At 38.6% G+C, this 27271-nt stretch overlaps 1 protein-coding gene across 2 annotated transcripts in view; it reads left to right on the top strand.

Moving 5' to 3' along the window:
* Positions 1-27271, top strand: part of NSMCE2 (NSE2 (MMS21) homolog, SMC5-SMC6 complex SUMO ligase) — a 220131-nt gene that overhangs the window by 25094 nt on the left and 167766 nt on the right. For both annotated transcript variants that reach the window (XM_068525445.1, XM_068525444.1), the window contains exon 3: positions 21548-21654. In XM_068525445.1, coding sequence (XP_068381546.1) covers positions 21548-21654 — 107 coding nt within the window. The remainder of the gene's footprint in view (positions 1-21547; positions 21655-27271) is intronic.

Consider the following 27271-nt stretch of genomic DNA (forward strand, 5'->3'; position numbering starts at 1 on the left):
GTCAGAGATTACCATGCAGGTCTAAGAGATGTTTCACATGCTCAACTGTGAAGCACTTTCTTTTCTTTACTGTTTTATTTTTTGGTTAACTGATTGTATGTTCCATTAATTTACCTCTCATTCAGGTATTTAACGAATGTTTGCATTTTCACTCCAATGATATTGTTTTTGCTTCTCATCCTTACCATTCTTGGCAATATCACCGGTGGGGGAACCTCTCAAAACATAATCAAAATCCTTCACATAATCTGTCCCTCACATTTTAGTACAGTTATAGCACAAGTGGAGCAGATGACTGCCATGTGAATAGGGATTTTAATATACTTTTGTTCTATATTTATTTAATGCTTTTAATTGGTCGCAATTGAGCACCATGGGAGTAGATTTCTCAAAAGAACCTTCAGAAAATATATTTGCCCAGATTTGAATTTATCAGTTAGAGTTAAACAGGTGACTGATTTAACTTCTCTTTTTCATTAAGAGTACATTTTAACTCTGGATCTGGAAAAGAAATGAGGTTTTAAGAGATAGGACAGGCACTCATACATTTATTAGAGGTATTGAGTATTTCTCATGTGCTGTATAACTGCTCTCCAATGATGGCCCCCAGCAAGTCTTCCCATCGTTGTGCTTGCATGCTATTCCTCATATCAAGAGATGGAGCTTACTGGGGTAATTTGTTAAGGAGCAAGAGATGAAATTGGTACCAGGAGTACAGTATAAACCCACGTTGGCATATGCCCTTATTGCTGTAAAGCAAACTACCTTGAAACTTAATGTGTTAAAACTGTAAACTTTCTTTTGTTAATGTCTCATGATTCAGTGGGTTGACTGAACTGGGCTGGGAGGTTCTTCCACTCCATGTGAGGTCAGTTAAGATGGCAGCCATTTGGGGACTCGACTGGGTTAAAATTTGCAAGGTGGCTCCCTTAACATGGCTGGCAGTTGGTGCTGACTGTTGACTGGATGCTCAGCTGGAGTTATTGACCAGAGCCTTAGGATTCTCCTTCATGTAGCCTCTCCACATGGTTTGGGTTTCTCCCAGCACAGTAGCCGTTCCCAGGGGAAGGAAGCAGAAGCTGCCAGACCTGTTAAGATGTGGGCTCAGAAGTTCCAGAACATCCCTTCTACTGTGTCTAATTAGTCAAAGCAGTCACAGGACCAGCCTCAATTTATGGATAGAGAAAATAAACTCTACCTCTCAGTTAGGGGGTAGCATTCGTGTGAGGACCAAAAGGATTAATACTTCCTGTGCTAGGTGTTGGCAATATAGCAGTGACTAAAATAGACATGGCATTTGTGTACTGAGCAGAGGCTGGAGAGAATAGGAAAGGGCCAGAACAGGGATAGAAGGCTCTCATAAGTCAAATTAAAGAGTTTGGACTTTATCTTTCGGGCAGTGAGAAGCTATTAAAAAGTTTTTAAAATCGGAATAAGATAATTTGTATTTTGCATTAATTCTCTGGCTATAATGTGGGAAATGGCTTCCTAGGAATGAGCATAGAGGTAGACCAACCAGTCAGGAGGCTGTTGCGGTCCCAGGCATTAGATAGTAGTGACTTGGACTAGGAAGGTGGCGTGGGGTCTGGGCAGATTCATAAGAGACAAAGGAGGGATAATTGATGAAATTCAGTGATCCACTGAATATGGAGATTAAGGGAAAGGAAGGAGTCAACAGTGATACTCAAGTTTCTGACTGAAGCATCCCCATTAAGAAAGGCCCGGTTTCCTAGCCTGGTGGCCATTATTTTGCTATTGCTGTGGGAACAACTTACCACAAACTTAGTGGCTTAAAACAACACAAATTTATTATCTCACAGAGCTGGAGGTTAGAAGTCTGAAATGGGTCTCCCTGGGCTAAAATCCAGGTGTCGGAAGGGCTGTGTTCCTTAGTGGAGGCTGTAGGGGAGAATCATTTTCTTGTCTTTTTCAGTTTCTAGAGGCTCCTCACATTCCTTCCATCTTCCAGGTTAGCAATGGCCAGTCAGGTCTTTCTCATCCCGCATCACTGTGACATTGACTCTCCTGCTTTTCTCTTTCACTAATAGGGGCCCCTTTGATTATATTAGGTGCACCCAGAGTAACCCAGGACAATGTATCTCCCCATCTCAAGGTCAGTTGATTAGTAACCTTAATTCTCTCTTTGCACGTAACATACATACTGACAGGTTCTGGGGATTAGGAAATGGACATCTTTGGGGGGCTGTTATTCTGCCTCTGACAAATGGGAACTGGAAGACAAATTTTGGGGGGGAAATGAATTCAGTTTTAGACATGTCTCCAAGTGGAGATGACCAATAAGCAGTTGGTCTTTGAGTTCAAGGTAAAGGTAGGATTTGGAAGTAGCCTACATGTGGGATTTGAAGCTGTGAAATACATATTTGTTTCTGAGAACATGTTAAATGAAAAGAGGGCCTGGGCCAGCATTCTGGGGGGGTTGGTGCGGACAGAGGAGATTGAGGAGGAGCTACTGGAGGGTAGGAGCAAACCTAGCAGGATTTGGTTTCAAGGAGGTTGTTGTATCTTTGCCTGGAAAGGATCCTTAAACATCTTTTTTAACCTACTTCTATTACAGATCAGGAAACTGAGGCCCAGAGAGAGGAAATAACTTGTCTAAGATAGTTGAACTAGTTGACAATTTGCTTCTTGATTCCTGCTTCAGTATGTTTGCCACACTGCAACCTGAGTCTGTTTAATCTTTTTATTTTGAAGATGGTGTTGAGAAAAGATTTCGCCTGTGTGTGTGTGTGTGTGTGTGTGTGTGTGTGTGTATGTGTTTCGTTGGGATTCTGAATACCAAGAGAGAAAGTTGCAGTAATAATGTTATCTAGCTAATGCCTTAATTATAATGCAAGTAAATTCTTTATACCAAATAACAACAGTTAAGAATTATTTTTTTAATCATGTAGACTTTTCTCAGTGTAGCTTCACCTCTTTTGGCTGTCTCTCTTTCACCTCATTTTGTGTGTACGTGCTCGCTCTCTCTAAATATAAACTTTTTATTTTGGAATAATTTCAGGTTTACAAGAAGTTGCAGATAGCGCAGAGAGTTCCCATATACACTCATCCAGGTCTCCCAGTTGTTAAGATCTTACATTTCCATGGTACGTTTGTCAAAACTAAGAAACAACATTGGTACATTACTATTGACTAAACCAAATAGGAAATTCCAGACTTTCTGGATTTCACTAATGTCTTTTTTCAAGACATTGTCCAGGATCCAGTCCTGGCTATCATATTGCATTTAGTCACCATTTGCATTTAGTCACCATCTCCTTAGTCACTTCTTAATCTGTTTCTTATTTTTTTTTTTTTTCCATTTTTTCTTGGTTTTTATAACCTTGACAATTTTGAGGAATCCTGGTTAGATTTTCTGTAGAATGTCCCTCAATTTGGGTTTGTCATGATTAGATCTGGGTTATGTGTTTTTGGCAAGAAGACCACAGAAGTCTAGTGCCCTTCTCATCACATGATACCAGGGGATACATGTCATCAACATGATTTACTGGTGATACTGACCTTCATCACCTGGCCCCAGTAGTGTTTATCAGGTTTCTTTACCGCAAAGTTACTTTTTTTTTTTCTCCTTCTACATACTGTTTGTTGGAAGCAAGTCTAACTCTGCCCACACTCAAGCGGGGAGAGTTAAGCTCCACCTCCTAGAGGGACAAGTAGCAACCTAAATTATTTGGAATTCTCTTATAAAGAATTGTATTTTCCCTGTCCCAGCCCCCAAATCAGCTGTTTCTCCAAGGAGTTCTGGTTCCTTTTATCAGAAAATAGTATTTAGAAACTAAGATCTGGGCTCTGGGTATGCTTGTTGCTACCAGAATGTCACTGCTTCTAGGTCCTTTCAGCAGCAGAGTTAGGAAGTATATGTATGTATACTAACATATGTGTACACACATAACTGTCATTATTTCTGTATCTGTCCATCTGCATTTATATTAAGGTAACCATGTGTTCATACTGATGTCTTCAACTCTGACCTAGTACCACATGCTTAAATTGTAGTAGTCTTCTTCCCTTGTTTATCTGTAACTTCCTTCTTCAATGTTAAGAGATCTGGTTCCCACTATCCACCACCGTTTACTTATTTGTTTACCCCAATATACATGTAAAGCTGTTTCCGAATTATTAACCCATACCTCCATGATGGACAGCTTCATCAGCTAGCATACAATGCTTATGTACAGTTCTTTTTGTCTTTAGTATTAACAGTTTTCAGTCAAAACACCATTCAAGGTTACTTGGGTCAGCTCCTTTTTCCCCCCACTTCCTTCAGTGAGCTTATTATGTCAAACATCTGTAATACAGTAAAATTCCTTTGTCATAGTCTACATTCCATCCCAGGATCCTTCCGATCCCTGATTGTTGCTTTGTTGTTGTTCTTGTTGTTTTTGTATGCATTAAGGTTTTGTGAGTTAAATTCATATAGGTTTTGACACTGCAGTCTCTGTCTGAAAATGTGTACTATACTGAAGACATGTTTGCTGACAGCATTGTTGGAAGTGTTATTCTGAGACCAGGACTACGAATGAGACCATAGTCACGTTTATAGGTCAGCAGCCAGGGTTAATGAATCTACCGTGTTCAGAGGTCAGGAATAGCCTATATATCAGGAGCCCTCAGTAGTCACAGGTTTGGAGGTGGTAGGGTTTAGAGGATTAGGCATATCTCAAATACAAGGTAAAGAGTTATGTTATGTCATTGAATCAGGACACGGATATTGGAACTTAAAGTGATGGCAAGTGGAATCTACATGAAAGGACCATATTAGGTGTATGTGGTACACAGCCAACAGGAGCAGCGCTGTGGTAGCTGCAGTGAGTTCTGAAATGGAAAAAATGCTTGGAGATTGTAAGTACTTGAAGGGAGACATTCTTTCTCTTTGAAACCCGTACAGAAATGTTTCTCAAACTGTAGTCCTCAGCAGCCTGTCTTAGAAACAACTGGGATGCTTATTCAAAATTGCAGAATTGGAGCTTCTGGAAGCAGAGCACAGGAATCTGTATTTTAAAAAAGCATCCCAAGCAATTCTGATACATCCTGAAGTTTGAGAACCTCTCCTCCTGTAGTGAGGGTGAGATGCCTTGCACAAAGTAGCTGTATACTTGTGTTTACAAAGTGAATTGCAGATGAGTTCTGATGCCTTCTGATCAGAGAGCCAACTTGGCAAGTAATGTTAATAGAAATACCTAATGCTTATTGAGTGTTCATTCTGTGCTAAGTGCTTTTAGAAGATTAGCTCATTTAATTTGTATGGAGAAGATACTATTATTATCCTCTTAACAGAAGATTGATAAAATTAAGGTTTAGAAAGTTTGAATAACCTCCCCAAGATGACAAATAATTCTTAAGTGGTAGATTCGGAATTCAAACCCAGGCATTCTGCCTCCAGAGTCCATGTTGTTAATGATGTTTGAAATCTCTGCTTTTAGGAGTTCATGCCAGCCATCCCCATAGTTTCAGAGATAAATTAACCCATCTAAGAAAGAATAAGAGACTGTTAAAGTCACACTGCCATTTTGGTGCTTCAACAACTAAAAGTTTGCATGTGTTCATATGTTACTGTTCATATTCAGCTCTCAAGGAAGCGGTGTTAGAGTTATATTCCTGAATCCTGAGAAGAGGCATGTATCCTAAAACAATTTTAAAACTGTTTAAAAATACTTAAAATAATTTGACAATGTCACATGAATGTAAAAGTACAGTACATGGAGCATAAGAGTAAGATCACAGATGTATAGACTCTTAGACCTGAAATGGACTTTCAGGTCATGAACTCCCTCTTACAGTGAGGGAACTGAGACCCAGAAAGATGAAGTTATTAACTCAAAGTCTCTGAGCAAATTATCGACAGCCCCAGTTGTCCTGATTCAGTTCAAGACCATCTCCACTTTCATTCTGTTTCTTGAGTATCTTTATGAAACAATTAAAAATTTTATAACTAGAATTATTTTTCAAGTCCATTCCATTTAGATGAACCTAGTTAAAAGTTGCACAGGTGTTCACTGGGGGTGACAATTTGTGGCTGAAATTAGAAGCAAATCCAGTAAATTTGCAAGGAATGTTGGATGCAGTTGCAAAAATAGATGTGAATAAATGACTGCGATATTTAAGTAGAAAAGTTTGTTTTAAAACAAAGGGTTTTGTAGAATGCATTATTTATGGGATCTTACATTCAGTTCTGGTCTTCTAGCTTAATAAAGGGCCAAAAATAATTCAGGAGTATAAAAACAGGAAAACAGCTGGCTGAGTTATAGATTTGTTGGAAACATGGATTTGAAGTAACATTTCCTTTTTTGTCTTAAAATTCTTTGAATTCAGAAAGAATCTCAGAGAAAAGCAATTTATCATTTTAACTTTAAAACATACGTTAGAACAATGCATCTCAAATTTTACCAGGCTTCAGCATCACCTGGAGGACTTGTTAAAATACAGATTGCTGGTCCCCTCCTCAGAGTTTCCAATTCAGTTGTCTGGTGTCAGACCTGAGAGTTTGCATTTCTGACAAGTTCCGGGGAGATGTTGATGCTGATGTCAGGCAACCACTCTTTGAGAACACTGAAGTCAAGAAAATGATTTACAATAAAAAGCAATCATACTCTGGTGAAGTAATTACAGACTAAAAGCTGGTCTCTTTGTTATCTGTTACATAAAAGATTTCTGTTGATTCATGTTTCTATCTTTTACTAGTAAAACCATAACGATGACACTGAGAGACATTATAATGTTATGAGGTCCCTTCTGAGTCACTATGATAAAATTAAATTATATTAAATGTGGTTTAAATTATATGGTTAAATGTACTTTTTTGCTTATATAGTTGTCTGAAAATTAGGAATCTGTGTGTGGAGTATATTAAGGGAATACTTTAGTCACTCCATATGCTCACCAACACTTGGTCTGGGTACTCTTTAGCCATTCTGTTAGATACGCAGTGGTATCTTACAGTGTTTTAATTTGCATTTCCCGGGTGACTGATACTGTTAAGTGCCTTTTCGTGTGCTTATTTGGCGTTCATCTCTGGTGAAGCGTCTATTCAAATCTTGTTTCCAGTTGTTTGGGGCTATTTTTTATTTTTTATTTTTTTTTGAGTTTTGAGAGTTCTTTTTATATTCTGAATACAGTTCTTTATCAGATATATGATTTGTGATACCTTCTCCCAGTCTGAGCTCTTAACAGATTATTTTGAAGAGCAGAAGTTTTACATTTTGATGGCATCCAGTTTATCAATTTGCTGTCGTATGGATTGTGCTTTTGGTTTTGTATCTAAGAAATCTTTGCCTAACCCAAGTTCCCAAAGATTTTCTTTATAATTTTTCTACAGGGTTTATCGTTTTACATTTTACATTTAAGTCTGTGATCCATTCTGACTAAATTTTTGTATATGGTGTAAGGTAGGGGGTATAGATCAAAGGTTCTGTTCCTGGTTTTTTTCTTTTTGCATATGATAGCCAGTTGTCCCTGCATCATTTGTTGAAAAGACTATCCTTTCTCCACTGAATTGCATTTGCTTCTTTGTCAGATCAGTTGTCCATATATGTTGTATGTTTGTATTTCTGGACTTTGTTTTATTCTATTGGTCTATCTTTATCCCAGTACCATGCTATCTGGATTACTAAAGCTTTATAACAAGTCTGGAAATTGGATAGTGTTAGTCCTCCAACTTTGTCGTTTTCAAGGTTCTTTTGGCTATTCTAGGTCCTTTGCATTTCCATATAGATTTTAGAATTAGTTTGTCAATTTCTACAAAAAGGTCTGCTGAGATTTTGATTGATATTGTGTGCCCTGCAGCCTGGAAACTCCCTCAAGATAGTAAGATGGGCCAATTATAGGTCTCACCTCATATGGTTCCAATCACTCTCCTTCCTTCTTCCTTGCATAAGTCTGTTGTCTTGCAAACCACTTTTCATTTATTTTTATTTTGAATTTTTTGGGTGTTTCAGGCAGGAGAATAAACTTGGTTCCCATTATTCTGTCTTGGCCAGAAGTGGAAATACTATGGTAGACTTTTGATAAACAAGAGTAACGTCACTTGTACTTGAGAATTTAACAACATGGGAAAAGGATTAGAGGGGAAAAGATATTGGAAAAGGAAATCATTAAGGAAGCAAACCAATAATATGAGAAAGAAACAATAAAGATTGAAATTAAGGCAGCTGTAGTTGGAAAGGAGATAATAGTTGACTTGAGCAGGCAGAATTGGTCGAACCAGGGAACTAGTTAAATGTATTATGTGCTAAAGAGAGGAGTCAAGATGACTTCAGGGATTAGGTCTTGTATATGGTTTATTTGTGTTTGGATGCAGAGACTGAGTGCCTGTATGTGGGATGTGATTGATTGGACCCTCCCATTTTATAAATACTACTGCAGTGTTCCAGAGCCACTTAGTTACTCATTTAATATTAATAGTTCTTTATTTCTTACTTTGCAGTTCACTGTAATTGTCATCCAGAAACCGATACATTAGTGGGAGATACTTCCCATTACAGAAGTAGTTTACTTCATCCAGCAAAGAGTTCTCTGAGTCATTTCTAGTCAGTTTAGGTGTTTATAGATTATTATTTCTTTGATAAAGAGGCTTTTTTTTGAACTCTTGAATTTTATTTATTTTTTATACAGCAGGTTCTTATTAGTTATCCATTTTATACACATCAGTGTATACATGCCAATCCCAATCTCCCAATTCATCCCACCACCACCACTCCCGCCACTTTCCCCCCTTGGGGTCCATACGTTTGTTCTCTACATCTGTAGGCTTTTAAAGAAGGCAAGACAGAAACAGTATTTGGAGTCACTACTGATTTAAGTCAGGCAAAGTGAAAATAAAACATCTTAGAAATGATGAGATAAGTAATGAGAAAAATAAGAATGACCTTATAAAATCTCTGAGACATCTTTTCAGGATCTTGTACTACGCGGAGGTACAAACATAAGGAAAAACGCTGATTAGATGGGACAGTTACTATAATGCTTGTAGTAAATTATGATAGACTTATTTCTGGAGCTGTCAGTGATTTAAGATTGATTTGCCATTGTTTTCATGAAATCAGATATATGTTACTTCCCCAAAGTAATTAACATAGAAATTATCCTCCAACAGATAGGAATGTGGAATACAGTTCCCTCCTTTTGTGATTGTGGCCCTTCCACTCTTAAAGAAATGTTTCTCAGAACAAAATACTTCTCATTTAGACCGTTAGGTAAATGACAGAGATGACAGTCCCTGTCACCATAGGTCTTATGATCTAATAAACTTCTTATCATATCTCCTTGAACTTAAATTTATAGTTTTTGAGGACTTAATTTCTGTTTAATTAAAGTGTTCCTTAATTAACTTTCTATTTTGAAGTAGGCTGACCCCATTTGTAATTTTTTTCTTGGTTTAAATTTATTTGAAATGAGTACGGTGATATGCTGGTCTAAGGTAGTTGCTATTCATTAACCTTATTTTGAGTAGCCATCTCATTTTATGAACTTACTTGATGGTTTTGTTCTTGATCATCCTAGTTTCTCTCCACTCCCCCATCCCCTGTTTTGTTGTTGTTGTTTGGTTTTGTTTGTTTGTTTGTTTTTGACCAGAGCGACTGCCCTGATACAGTAGGGATGCTTTCTGCATAGATCTTAGGAAGGCATTCGGCAAAGTCTTATGACATGGAAATGGGTTATGCCAAAAGGATGATGATTACTGATGATAACTGCAGTTAGGGGAATGGACTCTGTTATTTAATCGACCCTGATTTGCATCTTCCCTCTGCAGCTTGTTATTTGTATGATGTTGCTTCAAGGTACTTAACCTCTCTGAGCCCATTTTTTTCTTCCATCAAAGGAATGACAGTGTCTTAGCCACAGTTATTGCAAGGATTGAATGAAATGATGCATGTAAATTGCTTAGCATAATGTCTGACACATAGTAAATGCTCAGTAAATGTTAGCTATTATTTTATTTAACTTCTTGGAAAAAAAACTAAGGTAAGGTTGTCAAATTTATGGATCACAGAAAATAGGGGAGGCTACCTGATATTTAGATGACATTTTGAAATTCAGAAAGACCTCCGCCTCCTGAATAAAATGGAGTAACAGCTTTCAGAAACATGAAATTTGACAATCTTAAGTTTTGAATCTTAAATTGAAAAATTCAGTGGTACTAATATAGGAAGGGAGAGGTCTGGCTTAATAGCAGTTCCTGTTGAGTTTTTTGTTTTGTTTTGTTTTGTTTTTAACTGACAAGGTCAACCCAGGATCAGAGTGGTACACATGTAATAATAGTATTATCATAGTCTTAATTGGTTAGCCTGTGGCTGTAATTATTGTTTTTTTTGTTCTGGAATCCATCTTTAAAAAGGGACACTGGTACATGAAGCATGTTTAAATGAAGGCAGGAACTTGAAGGAACTTGATGATCATTATTCTGATGAAGCAAAGACTCGCAGAGTAGGAGATGTTTAATAGCCACCTTCAATAGTCCTTCATATCTTTGAAGGGCTGTGAGCTGGAAAAGTTGACTCGGTGTGGCCCAGCAGGTGGCTCTTCTGTAGCTCTGGAGTTGAGGGCGGGGGTTCAAGTCCTACTGACATTGAGGCATGACTTCAGTGGCATCACTTAACTTCTCTGAGCCTCAATTTCCTCAACCGTATAAAACAGAAAGTAAAATAACTACACGGAGGTTATGAGGTGTAAATGAGTGAATATGTGTGAAAGAGCAATTCAGATTTATTGTTGTCATTGCCTAGAATTATTCTAGGGAGGCCCTGAATCAGCTCTCTCTTTGGACCAACTCTAATAATTAGAACTGCTCAGCAGAGGAATAAGCTTTCCCATAATACCAAGAGCCAAACAAAGGCCACATAGTTATATCGGGGCTTTTTAGAAATTTTTGTGTAGAGTGGAAATTTGTAAGAGTTCCTTGAGGGAAGATACAGTGTTTATCTTGTTCACTGCTCTCTCCAGGGCACCCAACACAGCGCCAGGCACATGATCTGTGTTTCGTAGGTATTTGTTCAATGAGTGAATGGAAGTTCCCCCATTAACACTCATATTGTATTCTTTGTTTAGCATTACTCTTTCCTTGCATTTAATATGTTTGTGTTCTTTTCCCAGAAGTTTTTGTTTGCCTTTATGTTGTTTTAGAATGGCTATTTTGACACTAAACTGAAGCAGCCACTCATGGTGCTTTCTATTCAGGCACATTTACTGGTGACTAGGGCACAGGGAGAATACTGATATGATTTTCAATGTCAGGCATTGTGAGATTTGTCTTTCTCCAAGTATGGCCATTTTAAGTTTCTTATTTCTCTGCTTCTGTAAGTATCTTAATTTCTGTAGACCTTTTTAAGAGAGGATGCCTTATACGTAGAATATTTCCATGGGATTGCATTCCCAAGCACCTCATGACAATGATTGTCTCTAGGGAGAGAATTTGGGGATTGGAGACACCACATTATTGTTCTGTTTGAATTTTTCAACCATGTGCTTAATTACTTTCTTAACTATATGCTCTATTACTTTGCAAAAGTGAGGTGACTCGATGACTCCATAATTCAATAGATACTGGACCATTTGAATAAGCTTTTCAGAGAATTTACGCTTATATCTCTTTGCTAAGTTTTTCATTGGGCAGTTTGTCTTTTTCTTGCCCCACTGTGTTTTTTTGTTTTTTATTTTTTTTAATAGATACTAGCTTAAGTGAAATAGAAGGTTTGTATTGGGGAATATTGCAAAGTACACATAGTTAACAGTAAAATAGCCTTCTTTTATTCAGGGTCCACTATGTTTAAGACATCCTGTTGGGTGCTTTACCTACATTCTCATTTAATGTGTTCAGTGTTCACATGAGGTTTAAGCCTCACTTCCTTTGGTCTTTGCTGCCATAAATTCATGCCAGAGCTTTGATGTTGAACCAGAAGTCAAAGCCAGGCTTTGTTTCTTAAGCCTCCTGGGCCTTCAGCCCTCCCACTGTAACTAAAACTTGGGCATAGTCAAGGATTTGAAAACCAGAGAGAAATGGTTGTCATTGAAATTAAATATGTTGGCTGGGATGCTGCTGTAAATACTGCTTGCTGCCTTGAATTCACTGTTTCTTTCCCGTCTGCCAGGGATTAGATAGGAACAAATGGACAGGAAAGGTATAGAAAAAGGATTTAAATCATGTAAAAGACAGACATGACCTTGAAGATCCAAGGGGCTTATAATAGCTAGCCAAAAGAGGTCTGTGGATATGTTTTACAATGATACATGCCCATAGCCTGAGATTCGTAGTGCTTTTGGTGACTGGTAGAGACTAGATTGTATCCAGAGATTGAGTTCTAAGTTTAATTCTTCATAGAATTTACTTCAATCAATATTTTGAGTTATACCTTTACCATGGTGGTTTATAGAATATTAACTACACATTCTAAGGAAATATCTATCTATATAATGAAAGATGGTCTCCATTGCTTTGGGGTAGAATTATTTAAGTCAGTCAGTCAGTCTCTCCTTCACTTTCTCTCACTCTTAAAAGAAGGTAATATTTAGGAGAATTTCTTTAGCCAGAGAACCGATTATTCATTACTCCATGACTTTTGCATGAAGTGCGTTTTACTTATTTCTATGCAGTAGTTCAGACACTACTGCACATGCCTTCCATGCTTCAGGGCAGACCTGAGGGCAGTTCCTAAGACTACCATTTATTAACCATGTGACTTGGGACAAATGATTTAGCCCTAGTGAGCATCGGTTTCCTTATCTTGAAATGATGTTTACTAATACCGACTTCACACTGTTGTGACAAAGGATGAGTAGTGTGTTCATAGTGCCTGGCACGTAGTCAGTGTTCAGTGAAGATTTAATCTATGCCTTCTCTGTTCATCCCCAGGGTTTTTGTTTGACCGTTTAAACTGTAAATCAGCCTAGGTGGAGAGGACCGAGGGCATTTATTTAGACTCTGCACAAGCCAGTAAACATCTGATGCACGCTACCCTTCCAGACACATTCACCCCCTCACTTGTTAAACCTGTTAAACCTTCTGTGGGCAGGCTTAGCTGCTCCTTCTTGCTTCTAAGCATTTTCCCCTCTGCCTGGCCTGTAGTAAGTGCTCAGTAAGCATTTGCTAGGTAAGTGAGTTTATGGACAGTAGTGTGTGGGTGGGTAGGATAGTGGATTGTTGACAAAGCTTCTCATAGAGCGTTGCAGTCTTGTGAGTTTAACTTCATCCTTTGGTCTCTAGTTAGTAGAAACAGCTGAGAGAGTTAAAGAGATGATCTTCACTTGATTCTTTTTGGTTCTAAGGGCAAAGTGCTTTCAGCATTTAGACTAACTACATTTGCAGAGTAGTTATCCATTCTGTAATAATTATAATGGCAGATAATATTTTGTCAGTGCATACTGTGGCCCAGGCCCTGTGCTGATCATTTTAGCTACATTTTCTCACTTAGTCATGTTGTGAGTTAGATACTGTTATTGCACCCATTATACAGAAGAGGAAACTGAGACTCAAGGTTACGTGCCAAAGACTACGCAGCTAGCAAGTAACATAACCTAGATTTGAATGTAAATGGACTCCAGAGCTGGCTTTTTGAGTTACTGTATTATACAACTTCCCTCTTCTGTATGACTATGATAAGAAAATTGTATAGGGGGGTAAAGATGATTATAAAGGTCAATATTTCACAAAGATTTCCCCCATATTCACTGAGCTTATAAAAGAGCCAGTTGCTTCCTAGTTTGTGTCATAAACTGTTACACTCTTCACTACTGTTTCTGGTGGGAGGCAGTTATGTAATGTGGATTCAATTTTAATTTTACCACACTAATATCTGTGTGGAGGAATAATGGTGACTAAAGTACAGAGTAGTGAGAAGTAAGCAAGTTTCTTTTAAATATTGCTCAAGCAGTGAATAAGTCATTAAATTTGACTTCTGATGAATATATAATGATTGCTTAATACTAGGCTGCCAGGAAAAACATACACACACCCACTTATAGAGGAAGGTGTGTGTGTAATATATGTTGCTTGAGATAGTTGGAGCTATATTTTAAAAGAAGAAGGGGTTTTTTTCCACAGAGGGAGGGAGAGGCAATATGGTTTATACTGCCATTTATTTGAGTTCATCCAAAAAGAAGAAATTTCTTGCTTACAAAATATAGAAGAATCAAGTTTTAATTTGAAGAGTTTAGGAAATACTTATTCCCTGTTTCAGAAAGTAAAAATCTCCCTGTGTGCCACCTATTCTAGGAAATTTAAAACATAAATCAGGCGATTTCTGGCCTCCTCTCCTTCCTTCCTCCTTTCCAAAACGGACACATGTACTTTATGGCACTGAGAATTTATCAGATCCTTCTGAGTGTGTGATTCATGTGGAATTGGAGTCACAACCCCTGAAGAACACTAAATGACTGCTTTGTCTGAAAGGTTTGGTATATTACTAATAAAATGCATGGTGTTGAATTTATTCAGCTATATATAATTGGTATTGTTCCTGTTCAGACATGCCTATACATGACTTTGTAGAATAAAAAACACCTGCTTCTGCGGTTTTTGTTTGGTTAGGACAAAATTTCAGGAAACAACTTGACCATGGGCAAAACTGCAGTTGAATCAGGGACAGAAAGTTGGAGAGGATAAGTAGGTGAAATTTGTCTTGAGGGTGTGCCGCCTGAACACATACACCTGCACACGTGTCCTCGTTGTAAAGGTAAAGAGGTCTTATGGACCAAGAAGGCATGAAGCATCTGGTCCTGTTCTGGAGCTTAGGGAGAATTCTGGAAAAGGACCCTGTGGCTGAAATCATAGGCAACAGCAGAGCAAAGGAAAAAGACATCCAGTAGTGTAGAGAGGGAGCCTAGAGATAAAGCTGGGATGGACATGCTAGGGGAAGGAGGAGGGTAGATGTCTTCATCTTCATGTTTGTTTCACTGAAGGCAGTTCTACTGAAGACTTGAAGGACGTTGAGGGAACTTATTTGGCTCTGGGTCCTGTGTGCTCCCGGACCTGCTTCAGCTGTGCTTCCCAAACCTTAGGGCTAGGCCTCAGGGAAGAGAATTTATTTCTCTCCAGTGCATGGCTTAGGCTGCTCCTTAGGACAGCTGTGGCTTGGGAGGGGCCTTAGAATAGTTGGTCAAGAAGCTGCATCTCTTAGTGGCATCAGTTATCTTCCATTCTTGCTGAACTGGTTGCTGGTATGGAAGGAAAGCTTGACTGGTCTGTTGACCATGCCCATCTGGACTTGGGGAAGCCAAGATAAAGAATCTTCTTTATCCCCATTTTTTAACTAGTGGCCAAGAAAGTGGCATTATGTGGAGCAAATAAGGTGGGAATAGACACTAGACAATCTTGGAACTCACCCTGGATAAACTCTCATGAGTCTGAACTGTGCTACATAAGAATTACCATATTGTTAAAGGCTTAACTACCTATTGATACCTTGTTTAGCCACAGGGGACCTGAAATTTGTCTCACCTGAGTCTGCCTACATCTGTAAAAATAGCTAGTCTCCTCCCTTCCTCTCCTCTCTCAGCCCTCTCTCTTCTCCCTCATTTTGCCCCAGTCTTTCACTTTTGAGACAACCCGCATTGATTGCTAGTTTCCATATAATTGTTTTGCTTTCGTACGTGTTCCTGCCTCAGCCATTATCTTCCTCTCATTGAAGTCTCATGAATTTTAAGTTGAATTTGATTGCAACACTAAATCACCCATTTCTGCTTAATGTTCTTTATATAACAGGTACCTTTAATGCCTTATTCAGCACTTCAAAATGAAAGAATAGTAATAGTTCTAATATTGCTGTTAGTGCGTTCTGACATTGAATAACAGATGACATGTCTAATGATTAGCGTGGCTGCCTAGATAGCATAATTACAGGACTTAATTTGCTGGGGCAGGGGTTAGGGGGACGTATTTCAGCTAGTTATTGAACTAACTTCTTGGAGCAGTTTCTTAATCAGAGTGCCAGATGTGTCACACCGGTCTCACTGAGTCTCCGAGCTCTCCCCAGGAGACCTCCCCACATACTTATTGGCTTGTAAATGAATGTTCAAGTGTATCACTTCGGTTCATTTGATTAACACAAACAAGGGTTGATTGTAATAAATTAATGCTCATTGAATGGCACATTGAAGAAACAAGAATATTCCTAGACTCTCAGACCCCGCTTGGCCAGGGGAGGACAGTCAAAGACACGGATAGTAGAAATGGTTTTGACTCTGGGCTCCACTCAGAAGTACCTCTGCGTGTGAAGCCGTCCAGGGCTCTTCCCTTGCCCTGAAACAGTTCTCTGCTGCTGCCCTTGCGTGGCTGCTACTTCCATCTCTGTTGTTGCTGGTGCTCTTGGCCTGGTACAGGTTGACTTAACAGCTGCTAGAGCTGACTTAGTTATTCTCCTAGCATTGCATTCAGTGGGTGACTTGGTTACTTTTATAGCCCCTCCAATTAGCCTTGCTGATGGGAAAGATCACTCTCTTCACCAATGTTAAAACTTAGCAATCGGGGCTTCCCCGGTGGCGCAGTGGTTGAGAATCTGCCTGCTAATGCAGGGGACACGGGTTCGCGCCCTGGTCTGGGAGGATCCCACATGCCGCGGAGCAACTAGGCCCGTGAGCCACAACTACTGAGCCTGCGCATCTGGAGCCTGTGCTCCGCAACAAGAGAGGCCATGATAGTGAGAGGCCCGCGCACCGCAATGAAGAGTGGCCCCTGCTTGCCGCAACTATAGAAAGCCCTAGCACAGAAACGAAGACCCAACATAGCAATCAATCAATCAATCAATTAATCAATAAATCTTTAAAAAAAAAAAAAAACAAAAAAAAACTTAGCAATCTTCTAAAAGGGGAAGATCATTTTCTTTTTGTTATCGCTTTCCTCTACTAAGGAATTTGGGAAAGCTTTTCCCGGACTGGGCCCGATCGCATTTGAGTGGCGTTGGCCAGTGTCCTACTTGGAACAGACCACCAGGAGCTGAGATGAAGCTCAGGGCCATGACTTTCCCCCCCAGTCGTCCCCCCCACCCCAAGGGTTTGTTCCCTGGATATCCATGGAGGAGTTGGAGGTGCTGGTCCTTCTCACGTTGAAGCACCTTTTAGCGCAGGAGGCTAGTATACATACTTTGCAGCTAGAAGGTCTGAGTTGGAGGCCTAGCTCAGCCACTCACTACCGTTGTGTCCTTGAGCAGGTTACTTCAACTGCTTGGTGTTTCGGTTTTCTCATATATAAAGTGGAGCTAAAACTACCTTTCTCTTAATGCTGCTGTGAGGTTTAATGTAAACACGGTATGCTAAGTAGTCTTGGCTCATAATAAAGTGCTTACTAATTGTTAGGTACAGCTATTATTATTATGTATATATATTTTATCATTGAAGTTACTTTTTGGCTTGCAGAGGTGTGCTACAGTAATATTTGCCTCTCTGAGATTGTCATTCTGTGAATTTTAACATCATTTTTGTAATCTCCCCCCCACCACCACTCAGCGCTGGTGCCAACCTTTTTCCTGTGGAAAAATCACACTGAAAATAGAATAAGCAAATAAGTTTATATTACATGTCTTCTTTACATTTTAATTCAATTGAATATCAGAGGCAGGACAATTTTTAGTTTGGTGAAAGTTTAATTTTCAAATTTATTATATGATGGCCATATAAGAATATTGAAGGAAGAGTTGGTATAGTTCTTTGTTGGATCCATCATTCTTGCCCTCAAATGGATTAAAGTCTGTTTGGAAAAATGAGACAAATTCATATAAGAGAACAAGATTGTTTATGGTTCAAAGTGCCAAAGTATCAAGTATAGTTGTTAAGATAAATTAAGTGAGATCCTTCTAGGCTGGCAGAGTTTAAAAGCAGGTAGGGCCTGAGCTCAGCCCTTGAAGGGTGTGTAGGATTTGGTTGGTATGGATTTTTAGGAAGGGCTTTCCCTGTGAGAGTGGGAGAATTTTGGTAGTGGGGTTATATACTGTGGAGTGAAGGAGCAGGGAACGTCTAGCTGGTCAGTCTCTCTGCACCTCCCCAGCGCCCCAGCCACTTTTTAGTCAACAGACAACTCCCTGTTTTAGGTGTTTATCCTCTTTTCCTCCTGAGTTCCTCAGGGCTTTATTTAGCCTCTTTGATGCAACACTATGCTCTTTCCCCACCTCAGTTCTTTAGTGGAACAGGACACATTCCCTGTGCCTTCCTTTGCCTGGTATTTCTGAAACATGAACACAAATAACATACTTAGAAAGAGGCTTTATTGTAATAATAAGGGAGACAGGGGTTAACGACTGCTTGATATGGATGTTCTCATGACCTCTCTTCCAGATGCCATTGTGGGAGTCTCTTGTCTTCCATCTCTAATCTCTCCAAGCCCTTTTCCCCAGCAGATGAAAACACTGGCTTGAGCCTGAAGTTATCTGACTGAGCATCACTTCCAGGTGTGGTGCGGTGCGGTGTGGCTCTCAGTTCTTCTCGGGAGTAGCTTCCTGCTCTCCTCTGGTGTTTTCCCTTTGTCGCCTCAGGCCGCACTATTCATCACTTAGGTTCTTTAGCTTGTCCCAACATTCTTGGGCCCTGGAGCCTTAGCTGAGGCTGCATGTCCACAGTTGGCCTCCTCAGGCACTTCCCTTAGGCTTCATGCCATCAAATACTGACAGCCATCGCTCACGTTCTCCTTTGCAGGGAAGGTCTCCTTGGCCTTGTATTTAAAATTGTTACCTGGTTCAAGTCTTGCTGTTGTCTCTGGGACCTTGATAATGAGAACCCTCATCCTGCTTACTTTGAAAACTTTAATGTCGAAGGCGTATTTCTAAGTGCTTTAAAAAATTAACTCATTTAATTCCAGAGGGAGGTTGCCAACATTATGTCAATTCCTACTGATTTAAGCCCCTGACAAATTTTTATTTCTCATACTTCAAAGACTTTTGCCGCTGATACATCCTTCAGTGAGTTTCTATTTAGGTTGAAGTTGCCACTAATTATTGTACTTTTGAAAAAGCAGTTTATGCTCTTAGTCTTTGCTCAGGTTACCAGCTTGACCCACTTTTTCAATGGTCCCAGTATCAGAATCCATTACACATAAAATATACTGATTCCACTAAGAAAAGGAAAAAAAAACACACACACACGTCATCATTTCCTTTAACTAGATAAGGCTTGTGTGAAACCAGGGACCTATTTTTCTTTCTTTCTACTTTTTTTTTTTAATTTTCTTTTTTTCATTATTTTAAATGGGAAAAAATTAAATTACAGGCCAACCCCAAACCCCTAACCAATTTACTGAAATGTAACTATATACAGTAAAATGCCTGTGTAAGTCACAACCCATCATTATTATGATATAAATTGTTTAAAATTCTCTACCTGATCATCAAGCAATTAATAGGATTTTTAACAAACAGTTGTTGTATATATGGCAATAGATACACGTTGGTACCAGCAACAGCTAAGCAACATGTCTCTTTCATTGATGTTTGGACATTTTCAAACAGTCTAACAATATTATATGGAATATGACTTGAGACCTTTCTCATATACCGCTTTGTTAAAAATGTATTTAATTTGGGGAATATAAATACAAATTTTTCTTATATAAACACTGCCCCTTCCCACTCCTCAAAAAAAAAAAAAAAAAAAAAGCTTATATTGAGGTATATGTATATTCTGTGAAGTCTGGGTGTTACAAGCCAAGAGATAGTCTACCAGAAGCGTGTTAACCCAGAAGATATTTTATGGAGTGTGCTTATAATTGACTATTGTAAAACTAAAGCATAATTTAGAAGTCCAGGAAAATCATTTTTTAAAAGCCAAATGTAAGTGGGTTTTATATTATTTCATGACTTAGAGATGAACTGTTGTATTGTTCTTCAGAGTAGACAAGAAATACTGCCATTTGTCTGAGCTAAGTTATTTGAATGAAGAGTCTTTGAGTGTGTGCATCCCCAAATATGATTTAAGGACTCCAGTTTTATTTTCATTTCTTTCAGCTTTTTTAATGTTAACGTTTTTATTATCCTGTGTTCTCTATCTTTTCCTGATCTATTATTAAATTGTGTCTAGAGCTTAAAAAAAAAAAGTTTAAAAACATTTTGAAGAATATTATCTTGCTTTTCCAATCTACTAGTCGCTTTCTATAGTCTCCTGTTCCCTGAGGGTCTTTTAATTTTTAAATATAGTAAGTATAGTTGTTTCATGCTCTGACTGATACCTGAAACATTTGGGGATCTGTTTCTGCTGATTTTTACTCTTTTTGGCTTGTTTTCTTGTGTTTTTCCTTGTAAGGTTTTTTGTTTTGTTTTTATTTTTATTTTTTTTCCCCTGTAATCTACTCATTATCCTTAACAATCATTTGTAGGGTTATTTGAGGCCTCAGGTAAAAGTGTCTTTTCCAGAGGGGAGTACGTGTGGGTACTTTCATTGTGAGACCACCTCCCACCAACATCAGAGCTCAGGTTCCCAGCACCACTCAGGTGAGGGGAACCCAGGCTGCAAACCCAGGCTGTGGCTTGCTGATATAGTTTTTCAGAAACATGTTTGTTTTCTCTCTCTCTCTTCCCTTTGTTCTGCTCAGTGGCCAAGGCCAACCTCCCTGCAGCCTGGAGGAGCAGAGTGGGATTACTTCCGGTTCATCTTTATTCTGACGAGTGGGGACCCAGCTTACTGGGGGAGGGTATGCAACTTTGATGTCCTGCGTTCAGCTTCTCTTTTTTGGTTTTCCCTAATTTTGCCCTGGTTGTTTCTTACTATCTTGTGATTAAGGAGATTACTCTTTTTCCTATTTTATCCAATCATTTTACTTATTTATTTATTTTTATAAATTTATTTATTCATTTATTTCTGGCTGTGTTGGGTCTTAGTTGCTGCGTGCGGGCTTTCTCTAGTTGCGGTGAGCGGGGGGCTGCTCTTCACTGCGGTGTGCCGGCTTCTCATTGCGGTGGCTTCTCTTGTTGCGGAGCACGGGCTCTAGGTGCACGGGCTTCAGTAGTTGTGGCACGTGGGCTCAGTAGTTGTGGCTCACAGGCTCTAGAGCGCAGGCTCAGTAGTCGTGGCGCACGGGCTTAGTTGCTCTGCGGTATGTGGGATCTTCCCCGACTAGGTCCCGAACCCGTGTCCCCTGCATTGGCAGGCGGATTCTTAACCACTGAGCCACCAGGGAAGCCCTCCAGTCATTTTAGTTGTCTTCAGTAGGAGGATTGGTCCACATAACCCAACCTACCGTTACTAGAAGTGGAAATCTTCCTTATTTGATCTTTAACAATACTACGAGGTTCATGTGCAGATATATAAGTGGGCTGCTTTAATGGATGAGGGAACTGAGGCTGAGAAAAGTATAGTGGTTGACTTAAGATTGTCCAGGTAGGTGGCACAGCCTGGAACTCCTGAGTCTGAGTCTACATTTCCACCTTTGAGACTTTTTCTACTGGGCGTCTTCTTCGAATTTTGAATGAAGCAGGCATATATTGAAGGCATTTTTAAAAATATGCAATACCTTTACAAAATCATTTAGATAGACCATTGACTGATAAATTATGTTGGTACAGCTTTTTCCAAATACGGCATTTTAAATGGAAAATGATCACTGCTTTCCTTTCTTTTTCAGCTGAAGTGAGTAGTGAATACAGTATGGATAAGGCAATGGTTGAATTTGCAATGATGGATCGGGAACTAAACCATTATTTAAAGGCTGTTCAATCTACAATAAAACATGTAAGTTTATACCACTCACCTGGTTATATTTGGTTACAGCTCACTGACTTAGAAACACAAATCAAAATTCTTTTCTAACCTTTAATAATTTCTTATCCTTACTGTAGTAGCTATTAATCTCTTCTTAATCAGGAAGTTCATAGAATAGGAATCTTAAATATTTTCCCGGATAGGTCACCTAGGTTTAATTAGGATATTAAATCTGTTTTAGATTTCCTTGCATTTTTTGGTCTCGAATTTTTTAGTCCAAGCCTCCTTCAAATGTGAGTAGTTTTTTATAAAATGCTACAAATTGCGTAGGACTTGTTTTTATTGTTATATTTGCTTAAGCATACAATTTAGACCAGGTTTAGTTACTCATTCTCCAGCTTTAACTAATATACAGCTATTGCAAAATTCATAGAATCAGGTAATAGGGAGAGGTTTTAGAGCAAGGTTACAAATAAAGAAGCGTGGCCTTTTGGTTTTTCCAGAAGCCAAACTTGTCTTTGTTGGCTCCAGCATGTCACAGAAACAACACATAAGGCAGTTAAGGTGGGAACATAGCAACATCCTTTTCAGCAGTACTGTGTTGAGCAAGAAATGAGCAGTATGATTGCAGTAATGTTTCTGAGAAGTGCTTTGTCCTCTGAGCAGTGGAAACTCCCCTTTGAACTGATTTCATATACCTGTGTAATAGGATGTCTTGTACTTCTGGTTTCTTTATTTGCTTTTTCTTACTTATATCTATGGGAAAATTCCAAAAATAAAATGTTTTACAAGAGTGGCTACTATTCAGTGGGAGATAAATTTTTGAATATGGTTTAATACTTAAGCTATAGTTAAATGAGTATATATGTTCATGGTTATATGCAGTTTTTCTGTTTTTTTTCTTTCTTTAAAATTTTTTTTCTGGTTTTTTTTTTTTTTTAATGGTTAATATTTATTAAGTGTAGCATTTGTGACTAACTTAAGAATGTCTGCTTATATCCAAGTAATACACTCATTCAACTTGTACAATTCTGGTGTTTCTAACCATTGTGACTGTCTTGGGACTGTGAGTATTCCTTCCATAGGAAAATATGAAAATGATGTCATGTTAGATTCTTTAAACTAGATAGCAAAGCACTTAGACCAGAGGTTTTCAACTCCAGCTGACCCCTAGAACCAGCCGGTCCCTACCCTACACTAAAGAGATTCTGATTTCATTGATCTGGAGAAGGATTGGGGCACCAGTATTTTTTAAAAACCCATTCTGTTATGTATCCAAGGTTGGAAACCACTGCCTTAAAAGAACGAGGCTGACTTTATAGAATAAAGTGTGTTCGTTACCAAAGATCAGAGTTAGGCTTATTGTATAGATCAATCCTGCCTTGACCCTTACATTCTATGGAGGTTATTTGATAGGCTTTCCTATCTTTAACCTTGATGTTTTGCAAATATAACAGCACAATGTACATTATAGATAAGAAAACAGATTTTGGAAGTTGAAGAACTTAATGTGGATTTTTTTTTTTCTATTAAACCCTAGGATTCACAGATACGTAAGGTATTTTTACGTGAAGAATTGGACTTTTCCCCCTTCAAAAAACTGAGTCACTCATAAAAAAAGAAAAGAAAAAGCAACCCTCACCCTCACGCACATTCAGTAGTTAATAGCATTTCTTTCATCCTGAGGCCTCATCCCATTACACCCACCCTACTAATCAGGAAAGAATATAGTTGGAGTTTTATCCAGCTTTTCAGCCCTAACCTTATGCTAGACTATGGAGTAACTTGGATTTAGTGATTCTAATGCTTGTCGGGAAGGTCCCTGGTCTTTAGTAAGAGAACACATGTTTATTGTGTTTTTTTCTCATGCAAAGTTGTGCTCTCTGTATAAGCTTGATATGAGACCAAGAATAGCAAATCATAGTTTAATAAGATTTCTAAAACCTAAAACCATATAGGGACATAGTGGGGATATGACCATTATTTTAAGGGGAATATTTTACTCTCTTTATATACTATGTAGTCTTTACATAGTATGGACATTTCTGGACATTGCTATCTTATTGCCTGTTTTGATGAGGAGTAGAGAATGAACAGCCGATTCAGAGAGGCCAGAATGGTATAGCTGTTCTATGCTATAGAAATAACAATGGTCTAGGGATCAGAAATTCTTCCAACCCTGGTGCTTCCATTTTCTAAGTTATGATCCTGGGTCAAGAAACTTCACCTCTTGGAATCTCGTGTTCTTCATCTATAAGATTCTTGGCCTGCCTATTTCACAAGATTATTATGTGAATCAGATTAGATATTGTGTATCAAACACTTTGACATTCATAAAATTTGATGGCGATAAAGATATTATGTTATTACAAACCCAGATTTCCAAACATACTCCTGAGGAAGGTGGAACGGGATCTTTCTTAACAAGTACTTTGCTCACTTTATTTCGGGGCTTTGAAATAAAACTTTTATTGGCTTTGACCTGTCCTCCTCTGGAGTTCAGGAATCATATAGGATTAGATATAAGCTGGTAAAGTTTACAGTATGAGGTGTTTATGATCTCTAAAACAAAGAAATTGTTTCAAGTCAGATTATTAGGAAAGAATACAGAAAGTAGGAACCCCTGTTGAGTCTCATTTCACTTCTGCTCTGTCATAGATTTTTAAGAGCTGCAGTACTTCCATTCCTATGTCATTTGCCAAGATTCTCATCCACCCCGTGGTCTTCCTGTTTATGAATTTTCATATAGTCATAGAAAGTTAAAAAATTTTTTTTCATCATCAAAGAGCATTAAAGTTTATCATTTAAATAAAGATCTCGCTCCTGCTCTCACCTTCACAGAATTCTGAAGGTTATACACCGCTGAAAAGGTTTTAGAAGTTTACTTTGGAACCTTAGGTGTGGTTCAATTTACCAACAATCCCCGGGAAGTCCCTTTGGCGTCCAACAGAAGCTCTCAGATTGCCTTTCTTTGTCCTTTAAGAAAATAGAGCTGCTATTTTCTACAATGTCTGAAGACTTTATTTGGAATCAGTATTTATTTCAGTGCTCTGAAACTTAAAAAAAAAAAAAAAATGGGACTTTGTCCCAGCTGTTTTGTAGAGGGAATATTATGCAGTGAGCACCTAAGGGGGAAGAAAAAAATTCCCAGACAGTCTATAAGTTATTTATAAAAACTTTCAGGATAAATGTGTTATATACCTGTCACAACTCTTTAAAGCATGTAGAACCGTAAACAGAAAGTCTGTATGAACTCTTTGGAGACTTTCAGTCATGAGACCACACGTGATGAAAGTGTTTTGAAAGCTATAAAATGGCACATAGATATGCTATGATACACTTACTTCTTTTATTGCTGTTACTGCTGAGGAAAAACTTCTCTCAGTTTCATGTTGAGAACAGAGTGATGTTCTGAACATTAGCTTTTGATGACCTAACGTTCCCTTCCTTGATTTCTAAGCTTTTATTATTTGAGTATCTTGAAGGGGCACAATTGGCTGGCTTTTTGCTCTCAAACATTCACTGAACAAATATTTTCTAAACATCCGTGTGCCATATACTTCTAGGTGCAAGAAAGAGGAGGTCAATCAGCAAAGCCCATATGATCTCACCTTCAGAATGTCTGAAGCCTAGAGATGGAGACAAACATTTAACAAAGAACAATACAGATGTTATTTAATGATTGTTGTGCTGTGTACTACAAAGGGAAAATAAAGTTTTCAAGGAGTTAATAACTCGGGGCATTTCTGCTGGCGGGGGGAGTAGGTTGGTGGTTACGGGACTCCTTCCTGATGAAGTGATATTGAATCTAATTGAATCTAAGATGAAAGTCAAATGAGCCTCAACATGGGGATCGTGATATATAACTTCCCTGTCTATGTGACTTTTGCATGAAATGGAAGCATCTTTTTTTTTTTTTTCATCAGTTTCAGAGTGCCTTGATCAATCCAAAGACTTAATTTGAGAAAATTAAGCCAGAGAAAGCCGACTTTTATACATAGAAAGTTTAAAGTCTATAGAGTAGAGTAGTTGAGTAACCTACCTAAGGTTGGTCGAGGATTCATTCATCCATAGATGTGAGCGGCTACCATGTGCCAGGAACTGTGCTTAGTAAAGCAAGTTATGGCAGTAGTTGATTTAAGAATAATTTCATTACCAATATTCTGCTTCTAAAGCCATTTCACTGGTCAAATGGGTTATCCCTCTTGAAGTGAGACTCTTTATCATGTATTGAATAAACAGTGGTAATACTGTGTACCGTGTATTTCTGGTTCTGGATTTATGTGATGGTTTTAAACTATACGTGGAGTCCATCGTGGGCTTCAGATTCCAGAGGGTGGGCACCAGCTTAATTCGAGGAATCCTCAAATCTATTCTCAGGTATGTGTTTTTTCAAATAAGAGATGATAAAGGGTCCACCACTATTGTTGGGGTGGTCTTCGCAACTTTTTTATAGTGTTAATTCTCATAGTGAGAAAGGATGGGTCCCCTGAAGCTAAATGACAAATGGCCTAACAGGTTCAGATTAGTTGCAGATATTATTAGCAGTCAGTGGTAAAATATATATTTTCTGTGCTTTTTGATGAGCAGTCTAGGCCTAGAGTTTAGCAAAAATAACTGAAGCTTAGGATTCACATTATACTTTGCGTTTTTTTTATCATGATACTTAATTGTGCAATTTTACTGCAACAAACTTCAAATCTTAAAAGAATTGTCAGATTTTACCTGTATATGGTTCTTTTAGTAGGTGCTACTTCAGCATGTTACTTTATGGAAAATCCAGAGTGTTGTATTTTCTTCACCTTCTTCTACTACTCTTTTTGGGCTACATGCATCTTATAGATTATCTAAGATTTGAAAGCATTTAAATCAGATTGCTGCCACATATTTGTGTGTGTGCGTGTTTTTTAAATAAATTTATTTATTTATTTTTATTTTTGGCTGCGTTGGGTCTTTGTTGCTGCACGGGCTTTCTCTAGTTGCGGTGAACGGGGGCTACTCTTCATTGCGGTGTGTGGGCTTCTCATTGCGGTGGCTTCTCTTGTTGCAGAGCATGGGCTCTAGGCGCATGGGCTTCAGTAGTTGTGGCACGCAGGCTTAGTAGTTGTGGCTCACGGGCTCTAGAGCACAGGCTCAGTAGTGGTGGTGCACGGGCTTAGTTGCTCCGCGGCATGTGGGATCTTCCTGGACCAGGGCTCGAACCCGTGTCCCCTGCATTGGCAGGCGGACTCTTAACCACTGTGCCACCAGGGAAGTCCCTGTTGCAGTTTTTTAAATCAGTTTTTTATAACAGTTCCTACCAAAAGCGTAGGGAGGGAGGATATTTTTCTTCTTAACCTAACAGGGGCAATTAGTTGCTGGATTGGTTTACTTGTGTTGTTTCTTATAAATCTGTTCATGGATATCTCCTGTGTACTGTGACTTTTACTTGCTAAGCTAACCTGAACATTTAATCTGCATTTTAAAACTAGTATGTTGAGAGTTAGAAGAGTGGAAATATACGTCACATAAGTTGTTGAAACCAACACAATCTTAGATATAATAAAAGAACAAGGTGGGTCAAAGGTATAGCTTACCTCAGCCTTGACATTATGCAAGTAGTTTAGAATGTTTTTAATATATCACTTCCCTATGCCTCTTCACCCTT

Source organism: Eschrichtius robustus, chromosome 17, assembly GCF_028021215.1.
Source record: "Eschrichtius robustus isolate mEscRob2 chromosome 17, mEscRob2.pri, whole genome shotgun sequence".
NCBI lineage: Eukaryota > Metazoa > Chordata > Mammalia > Artiodactyla > Eschrichtiidae > Eschrichtius > Eschrichtius robustus.